At 43.9% G+C, this 10,433-nt stretch overlaps 1 protein-coding gene across 1 annotated transcript; it reads right to left on the bottom strand.

Moving 5' to 3' along the window:
- Window positions 1–411: 411 nt before the first annotated feature.
- On the bottom strand, window positions 412–1,638 carry LOC123115655 (germin-like protein 8-4). The gene is made up of 2 exons (XM_044536772.1): window positions 1,409–1,638; window positions 412–1,176 (listed from the first exon to the last, which is right to left on the bottom strand). The coding sequence occupies exons 1-2, from the start codon at window positions 1,527–1,529 to the stop codon at window positions 617–619; spliced, it is 681 nt and encodes a 226-aa protein (XP_044392707.1). The 5' UTR covers window positions 1,530–1,638; the 3' UTR covers window positions 412–616.
- Between the last annotated feature and the right edge of the window lie 8,795 nt (window positions 1,639–10,433).

Raw genomic sequence — 10,433 nt, 5'->3', positions numbered from 1 at the left:
CGTGACTAAATTGGCCACAAGTTCCTCCCTTCCTCCTCTTCTAGGAAGGGGATTCAGAGGGAGTCCGCAGTTCATGGCTAAGTTATTGCAAACATATCATCTAAACTAAAACTACTTTTTCATACTCTGTTAGTGCCATCACACCATAACCCATAGGAAACTTCTAGTGTTACTTCATTGGATCAATTATATACTACACCTTATTTTTGGTAATATGATGCACCGTAAAAACTCTCTATGTTTAGAGTACTTCCAAGGCAGAGGTGTGGTGGCAAGGAACTCGGGATAATCATCCCTTAGCTCTCCCCTCTGGGATACTTAATCCTTTAAAGCATATCTCTAAATATCGTGCCCAAAAATAGCATGCAAGCATAGTCATTGGTTTTCTCATGAACTTCATCGATTCTCTTATTTCAGTTACGAGGGAAGAGGACACCCCGGTATTCCATTTATTAAACAACCAAATGCTTACACTGTCACCATATTACTATATCAATCCAACAAACAACATATATTGTCACGATTCAAAAGGAAATGAAAAACTCGCGGCTCGCAGGCACACACATACATGACATTTATTCTTTATACTATTTATAGGTGTAAACACTACAACATATTAGTAGTGGTTATTCTCCCAGAACTGAGATTGGAGCCAATCAATCAGTTTCTTTTCCACCTGAAACGCCGTGGCCAAAACATCATCCGAAATGGGTGGGTTTGATCCAAAGACTGCATTGGCAATAGAAATAACTCCTGGGTTTTGGCTGCTGAGTGATGACAACGCAGCTGCTGGCTTGTCATGTGCTAGATTCATTTGGAAGTGGATCATTGCCTTCGGGAACACAAATACGTCACCTTTCTTGACCACCCTGGAGAAGAGCCTATTTGGGTTGGATGTGACAAATCCAAGGTAGAGAGTTCCCTCAAGCACAGTAAGGAGCTCAGTGGCACGGGGATGTATATGTGGTGTGTTCACGCCCAATGGTCCATAGTCGATGCGTGCCAGCGAGATGCCAAGGGTGTTGAGGCCAGGAAAATTGATGACGTTAATGTTGGTGACGTTGGACCCAACCTTGCTGTTCTTAGTATCCCTAGGCCGGTCAAGCATGGCTGGATTGAAGAAATCTTCCGTGTTGACGGCCATTGGGTCCTTGCAAGGAAATCCATTTACTCGCACTGCATGCATGGAGGAAGTAACACTAAGTTTACCCGCAAAAAAAAAGTAACACTGAGCTTACAAGGTAGCATGCGTTTTGAGTAAGTAGGAATTTATAGTACTTTGTTTTGGTACCAACGTATAGCATGCAAAACTCATAATAACTCAGGTGTGATCACAGATATGCTACGAGAACATTACAGCATCACTGGTAGTAATGCACACATACATACACATAATACATATACATACCAGGTGACTTCATGTCGGCGACGCAGAAGTCTTGCAGAGGGCTAGGATCATAGGCAGTGGCCTGCCATGAGACCAGCGCAAGAAGCACGGCGAGGAGAAACAAAGAGGAAGAGGAGGCCATTGTGAGATGCTTTGTCCATGGAGGCGTGGGTAGATGTTCTTATATAGTCGGAGTTGGCTTTGGTTCAAGGTGGCGCAAGCAAATAGTGTGGTGACATGATGTAACTTGTGCATGCATGTGAGCAAACAGGACAAGTCAAGTACGAGAGGAAATGATCAACCGGATTGAAATAGTCACCGCTAGGTGCTACAACCTGATTGGTTGTTCAACATCTCCTGTTTTCTATATATACGTATGCATGTATCTGCTCCACCAAGTAACCTTACGTGTGCATGTGCATACATATTTTGCACGACTGAGCACACAACTTGGTCGACAATCCTTCTGGTTTTCTTCCTCCGTTCTCCGGGCGGTGCCATCTAGCCCGGCTCTCCGGGCGGTGCTATCTAGCCCATGCTCATCGTAGAGACCGGAGATATGCACGGGCAATTCAACCGAGTAGCATTTGCATGCTTGTAAGAATGGTGGATAACGACAATGACATGAAAACAGAAATCATCATCATATCTTTATCTAATGCGTCATACTACCTACTCCTATAAGTAAACAACATAAAAAGAAATTGCATGCTTGTAAAAATGGTACATTCTCCAAGTATTACGTTAGCTCATGTATCTGAACCCTTATTATTATTATTTTGGTTTCAGAGTTACAATGGAATTATGGATCATGACAATAATAAATCCTCACAAAAAAAGTAGTAAAGAATCGCGATTTTGCTTGTCACAACCGCCTATCATCTGCAGACAGTACCGAGCATTTTAAGAATTATGATAGTAATGCAACGACATTAAGTTTTTTTTTCTTTTTGCGGGTGGACATTAAGGTTGCACTAGACAATTTGTTGAGTGTGCACTTACGACTGCAATCGTACGTGAATTTGAGAGCAGGTAATTAATGATGACCTGTTCAATGATGGAAAAGTCAGTGGTTGTGACAAACATGAGATCATTAAAGTTAGGTCGGTGACATGCTTCATATCTCTATGCAGCTACGTGTACTATTTTTAATATTATATATACGAGGATTCAATATTGTCAGGAAGAAAGTTCCAATGTACGGATGGTCCTAGGCTTATCCCTTTCGAAAAGTTGTATAGTCAATCATATCCCCGCAAAAAAAAAGTATAGTCAATCATACGCCATAGTTCACCCGATAAAAAATAATAAATCATATGCAACAGCTGAAAAAGGATGTACGGACAAAGTGGCGCGTTTGGCGCAAGGAAGGTTGGAGACGAGGAGGGATATGGGGTCGTATGTCATCGTCTTCTTGCCACAAAAAATAACCCATTTAGTACAAATTTTCATTTTAAACCTAATTTAAGCAAACTGCTGTCAGTTTTTACTTCTATTAGGCTTCCTCTGGTTCATAGGATAGGAATATCATAAGAATAGGAAAAATCATAGAAAGTGAACATCTAAATTCCTATAGAGAAAGACATGTCATTTGATGCATATGACAAAAATTTTTCCATTGAGTCTAGACTAATATATATTTTTTCTTTGAAATATGAAGGATTGGTTCCTATCCTACATATAAATAAAATTTCATTCCTAGAAATCAAAGGGCTCCATAGGAATTTTTTCTTTGAAAATCCTATCCTATGAAATTCCTACAACATTCCTACAAATGAAAGGAGGTCTTAGACCTCCTCTGGTTCATAGGATAGGAATATCATAGGAATAGAAAAATCATAGAAATTGGGATGACATGCATCTAAATTTCTATAGAGAGACACATGTCATGTAATACATAGGGTAGGAATTTTTTCATTGAGTCTAGATTAATATTTTATTTTCCTTTAAATTATGAAGGATTGGTTCCTATCCTACACAGGAATAAAAAGCCATTCCTACAAACCAAAGGGCTCCATAGAAATTTTTCTTTTAAAAATCCTATCCTATGAAATTCCTACAAGATTCCTACACACCAAGGAAGGTCTTAGGCCTTCTTTGATTCATAGGAATATTAGGAACTGTAAAGGATAGCAACTTTGTAGGAAATTCCTTTGAGGCCCTTTGGTTTGTACGAATGAATTCCTATTCCTATATAGGATATGAATTAACCCTTCATATTTTAAAACAAAAAACATTAGCCTACACTACTAGGAGAAAGCTTGTAGATAGAATCTTAGCAAAGAGAGAAACGCTACTACTACTTAGTCGTAGCGCGGGGCACCAACCAGCGCTACAAGTAGTAAAGTAGTAATAGCGCGAGGCAACAGGCAGCGCTACTGCTAAGTGGTCCCATCGCAACCGGCCGGGGCTGTCCATAGTAGTAGCGGTTAGCAAACATCAGCGCTACTACTAATCCCATAGCAGTAGCGTGTGTCGGTGGCCCACCGCTACCGCTATGTGTGCACGATGCCAGTAGGTGGGCCCCGATTAGGCCTTGTACAACGAGAGGTGCTTAGAGAGATGCTTAGAAAAATAAACCGGGTTTTTCTGAAGCACCGATGCTTATTTGTACAGGATAGACGCTTTGTTAAGCGTCTATGCTGTACAAATAGGCACCGGTGCTTAAGAAAAGCCTGGTTTATTTCTTTAAGCACCTCCCATTGTACAAGGCCTTAGCAACAACGCTGGGCTACCGACACGCGCTACTGCTATGGAGCTTAACAGTAGCGCTGGTAAGCTTGCAGCACTACTGCTACGCGTAGCGGCCACCTTCCCCCCTCCCCCTCCCCTTTCCCTCTTTCCCATCTCCCTCCTGTACCTCCCTCACTTAGTTCTTCCTTCTCCCACCTCTCTTCTCTCCCCATTAATGCCCCCATCTACCATCTCCTCCATTAATGACCTCTCTTTCTCTCTAGCTTCTTTCTCACTTTATTTGTCTCTCCCTCCTTCCCTTTCCCGACTCATACCTTTATCTCACAAGCTAGCTCTTCCTCCCTCTCCACTAGTTAGGTAGAGCATCTCCTTCCAACTAGATCTACCATGCATCTTTGTCCTACTACTTTTGATCCCTAGATAGCGGCATCGACCATCTACTGTACGTGTGCTCGATCGATCCCTCTCTCGGGACGATAGGTGAGAAAAAAGTTGTGCTTTGCAAGATGGAGGGTTTGGGAAAATTGTGTACATGGGGAATCAAAGATGGCTCAAGAAGGATGACCCTGGAGAAACCATGGAGATCTATTCAATGGTGAGGCTGAGCATCGAGGACCTCCACGTAAGAGGAGCGGCGCCGAAATTGATGAGTTGTTGAAAAACTGGGAACGGTGCCCTGCGTTGGGAAAGATGATAAGGCACCGGAGCCGCTGCTGAAGGTATGGAAGATGAGGTTTGTTTTCTAGGACTTGGAGTACTGGCCCAAACTCGACACGCCTCATTGCCCTGATCAAATGCATATCACGAAGAATGTCCTTGAGAGATTTCTTGCACAATGATGAACGTGCCAGATAAGACCAAGGATGGGCCGAAGGTAAGAAGAGACTTGGAAGATTTGAAAATCATGGTAGATCTCCACATGCCGCCTCGTAAAAAGTCGGAGGAGATGAAGACAGAGACAGAGGCGGGGGACAAGGGCAAAAAAGTCAACAAGAAGGAAGAGAATTATTGCTCCCCTTCTTGCTTCACCTTAAGTCCGAAGGAGATCGATCAATTCTTTAACTGCCTTACCAGAATCAAAGTTAGTTCCGGTTACTGTGGGAAGATAAGCAGATTTTTGGACACCAAGAAGGAAAGGTTCAACGGGATGAAGTCTTATGACTGTCATGTGATGATGACACAGATCCTTCCAGTTTCCCTTAGAGGTATAATGGACAAGCACTCTATGAGACGCTTACTGGTCTCCACAACTTTTTCGATGTTATCTCTCGAAAGTCGATCAATGTGAAGCAGATCCGAAGGCTATAGGAAGAGATCATTGTCATACTTAATGAGCTTGAGATTTACTTCCCGCCGGCGTTCTTTGACGGCATGGTGCATCTGTGTGTCCACATTGTGGACGAAATCATCGGCCTCAGGCCGTCATTCCATCACAACATGATGCCATTCGAGAGGATGGATGGGGTCATCAAAGGATTCATTCGTAACATTTCCCGTCCATATGGAAGCATCATGCAGGGCTACCTGACCCAAGAGTGCATCTCCTTCTGTGAGAATTATCCAGGCAACGAAAACCCTGTTGTTGGTTTGCCCATTAACAAGCACCTTGGGAGGCTCGGAGGAGAGAAGGTCACACGAACGGCCGGACGAAATTGCATGTTGACCACTCGGGTCAACACAACGAGTTGGACATAGCTAACTTAGTAGTGCTACAACACCTAGACGTGGTAGATCCTTTCATGGAACTACACAAACAAACCACATCACAAAGAAGTACGGTGGCAAGGGGCTAGACAAGACAGACATCGGAGTTACTAGAGAGCACAACTCCACTTTCTTGCGTTGGTTCAAAGAGCATGTTTTTGCTAATCCCCCGGAAGAGGGCAGTGTGGACGGATTGCGCATACACGCTTGTGGCACCCCGGCTCAGAGCACCGGTTTACCTTGCATTGCCAGCCTAGAGATCATGTCTTCTGGCAATACACAACAACTTGATACAGAAATACCACCGCTTTATTGATCTATTGCGAAAACATAGGTTCGAGGATACATAAGGAAGCGAGGCCAAACAGCACAGACGGTGGTACTGCACTGATGTACATTATTTAGTAGACATGACAAGAGCCTCGATGATAACAATACAGCTACGCGGTAGTGGAACGACGATGTAGGGGAACTCCATCTCATAGGGACACTGCTGGGAGACGGCCTAGACTGCGATGAACAATTCAACTCCGACTTCTGGTACAGCTTCTCCTGAAACTGGCATGACATGCCAGGTGAGTACTTTGAATGTACTCGCAAGCTCACAACAAGCAAAGAAATAATGACAAACAATAACATGATATTTAAGTAAGTTATATGCAAGAACAAGACATGCTACTCATGAAGTGTACGTGATCGAAACACACGGTCCCTCAGACCAACTTACCACCTGTGTTACCTCGTAACCACATTTGTCAGCTTACCACGGTGGTCACCCCTGGATCAGAAAGGAATCAAGCTTGATGATCACACAAGATCACCAACCATATCATGTGCCATCAATATAACATTAGTGTGCCAGTTAATTACTTCTGTTGACCTACGGTGTGACCTACTACAAACTGTGTCCATGACCAAAGACGCGGCTATCGATAGATTATACACACTCTGCAGAGGTTAGTACACTGTACCCACACCACAAAACCCATGGCCTCGTACTCCCATTCGAGTGGACCAACGACATCCCGAGAAAACCAATCTATTGCATGACACTCTCCCGGCCACTCCGACCAACTCCCCTTTGGGCTAAGTCATGGGTGGCCCCGTCGAGGCAAAACAAAAACGGCCATTATCATGGCAAACCAAAAACGGTCCCAAACGAGGACAATGGTACCAAACAACTATGGGCACACAAGGCTATGCTTGCCTACCGGGATAGGGTAGCGCAAGCTCATAACCTTCCCTCCTTGGAGGCACCGGCGAGAGGCATGACAATAGATCGAATAAGGGCCTTCCCATAAAGTCAAATGTGGTTGCACTAGGAAGCTCAATTCGGTGGCACCATGACTCGATCAACAGCATATTCAAGTTGGGTTATCGTCATGTTTAATTTGAAACAAAAATCGCTCGAGTCATAGTATCCCATGAATTGCACATGCAAGGAATCAACATAATGACAGTACTATCATAAGCATGAACATGACAACTGCATAACTAGGCCACATAACCAACATTCTCCTGAAAAGCATAATAGGCAAAGCTTGGAAATAATACTAGCACACATTTAATTATTTTAAATAACTAAATGCAACATATGACTTTAAATTCAAGTAAAAATCATAGTCATTGCAATTTCACCTTTGCAAATGTTTGTGGTGGCTTGCCTTAGTTCAGAGGAGCGTCACAAAGCTCCTGGTCCTCTTCAAGACAAGTTGAACCTTCTAAAAATAATTCAAATACCAAAAAGAAATGTCACATAAAGCATTTTTGTGCACCAGAAAATATTTACAGCAAGGAAAAATCTCAACTTTTGCATACAATGAGAGGAGCTCAAGACAAAACTGCTGCAAAAAGAATCATCTCATTTGGACTTGTGTTTTAAAAGATATAGCTGGTAAAAGTTGGGTCAAATATATGAAATTAACTGAAAAGTTCAGAAATTCCAGAGAGGGCCACGTCGAAGACGTATTTTACAAATACGCCTCCACTCATACTGCTTCGGGCGATAGAGAGAGAGGATGACTGGTGGGGTCACCATGTTAGGTTTATGAGAGAGAGAGAGAGAGAGAGAGAGAGAGAGAAGAGAGAGGGAACAGTGGCTCGGTCGGCGGTGGTTCTCCAGCGAGGAGGCCACGGCGACTGCCGGCAAGGAGGGGGATGGAAGGAGCACACATTGGCAAGCTTGCATAGATCTGAAACGTGGTCTGAGGTGGACGGGCGGCATTGGAACGGACTTCTCCAGAGACGACGGGTGGCAGAGCTCGTCGAAGTTGAGGTTTCCGGCGAGGTTTCATAGGTCCAACAACACTGTCGCGCTCAGTGGAAGCTCATGAAATTGCCTGGAGGGTTGGGCAAAGACGAAAGGCACCAGAACAAGCGGACAACCGAAGGGGATCCACGACCAACTCCAGTGATGATCGGCGGCTAGAGGCCCTCCTGGCCTTGCCGTGGTGCTAAGCTAGTCGATTTGTGTCCAGAGGAGGTGAGTGGGATGGTTTGAGTTGCTTGGAGGGGCTCTATTTATAAAAGAGGGAGAGGTAGAGCTAGTGGCCAGTGAAGAGGCTGTTGGAACGACGAGAGGCGACGAGGGTGCTCAGGCTCAATGAGATAGCTTGCCGAGGATCGTCCAAGCACAGTGGGCAGGTGTAGCCAACTAACAGGGCATGAGGGTGGGATGGGACGATCACACGCGACACTGTGCCCTCTGCTCCGCCGTGTCCGTGTCCGCCGAGCAGGCTGCATACATCGGGGAGCGGCAGAGGGTGGCTGGGAAGAAGTGGTCGAGGTAGTAGAAGGTAGAAGATAAGCTAGGTTGGCGCGGGGCGAGCGCACGGGCGAGGCAAAGAGGTTCGCGATGCGCAGAGCATGCTGAACACATGCTAGGCACCGTGTACTCACTCGGTCACCACGTGCACTGGTGCAATGCGGTGTGCCAGGGTGAGCAGACTGTGTCTAGGCTCTTGTCCCTTCAACACTGTGTCTGTGCATGCTCTTGGTTCATCACGAGGTCGATCAAACAAGACTTGAGAGAGTTTGCAAGTTTCTGGACAGAAATTGTTGCAGAATTTTGTGAGAAATCTATAAGGAGATGAGAGCTGAGACTTGGTGGCTAAGCTTTGGGTTGTAAGGTGGTCATGCCATAAAAATTTCAGCTCAAATAGATCAAGCAAAAATACACTTCCTTCACAAAGTGTCCTTGTTGTCCAGAAAAGAAAATATTTTCTTTAGCCAAAATTTTACACATGACCATGGGATATTTTTTCATAGGAAGGTGAGGTATGACCTAAAGAATATTAGGGAATTTATTAGGATTTTTCTGAGCAATAAAAATGAGGGTTGCTTCATAGCAGAAGTGAAAAATATTCATTTTTGGGAGGAAATTGAATATCATGCCATTGAAGAAAATATTTCCATGCATTATGTTGAGAGGGATGAAGCCAGGAAATGTTGTGAGGGTGCTAGGAGGCACTTGGGAGAAAACCAAAAAGTATTCCCAAGTGATAAGTCCAGAAGAGTTGATTGAAAATTCAAATTCAAACCAAATATTCAATAAATTCTAGAAAAAGAAAAATGGCAAAATCCAGGGTGTCACAACGCTTTAGCACATGGCCCCGCAACCAACCTCGCGACCTATCAGGTATACGGTATCAACATATACACGTTCTATACGGAGGGCAAAGACATAGACAATGATTACTAGAACTCAGGGGTGACGATAGAATGCATGACAGGCGGCGCAGCTGAAAGATTATACAGAAGGGTCGAAGAGATCTGGGAGCTTGACTACACTGGACTACACAGTGCGCTGATTTTCCGCATCAGATGGGCTAAGGCAGTCGAAAGAAAAAACTGATATTTCACTACCATGTCTATACCCGGCGCGAAGAGCGCATCTACCATGAACGTCATCGCGAAAACTGAGCCGTGGGTACAAGCTAAGCACGTGACACAATGCTTCTTCATAAACAACTCGAGCAATCTGAGCCATGTTGTCGTGAGGAGAGGCAAAAGGAGCATCATCGAAATGGATAGAGTCGCTAACGAGGAAGACTACGACCAGTACGGCGACCTGATGAGGGAAGATGACCATGACGATGAAGCATATGTCAAAAGAGAAGTAAGACTACATTACCTAAGAAAAATAGTACTCCATGGAAAAGGAAAAGTCAACAACGAAGGGCTCAATTACTCGGCAGCGCACAAGAAAGGAAAAAATCTCACTCAGAAACGACAACGTCGACCTTGAGAAACAATCATTTATATATATTTTCCTATTTTGTATACGCACTTAACCGTTATCGGTCAAATGATGTAACATATATATATCGTCTTACTTATATACATTGTATCCCCTTCCCATCATGCATATCCATAGGCTATCTTTCGGAGGAGAAAAAGAACAATTAAACCACAAAGGAAAGCAAACAAAATGAAAAAAAATTAGAAAAGTAAATGAAAATGAAAAGAAATAGAAAAGGAAAAAGGAAAATAAAATAAAATGTAAAGAAAAATAAAAGAAAAAAAGGAAAGGAATAGCAGTAGTGCGGATTTTGAACCAGCGCTATAGCTACTATGGCAGTAGCGTGGGCTGTGAACTAGTGCTATAGCTACCATTGAGTAGTAGTAGCGCGGGTTCATAATCCGCACT

Source organism: Triticum aestivum, chromosome 5B (genome assembly GCF_018294505.1).
Source record: "Triticum aestivum cultivar Chinese Spring chromosome 5B, IWGSC CS RefSeq v2.1, whole genome shotgun sequence".
Classification (NCBI taxonomy): Eukaryota; Viridiplantae; Streptophyta; class Magnoliopsida; order Poales; family Poaceae; genus Triticum; species Triticum aestivum.
Note: the sequence above shows the minus strand (reverse complement) of the source record. Positions and strands in the feature narration are given on the sequence as shown.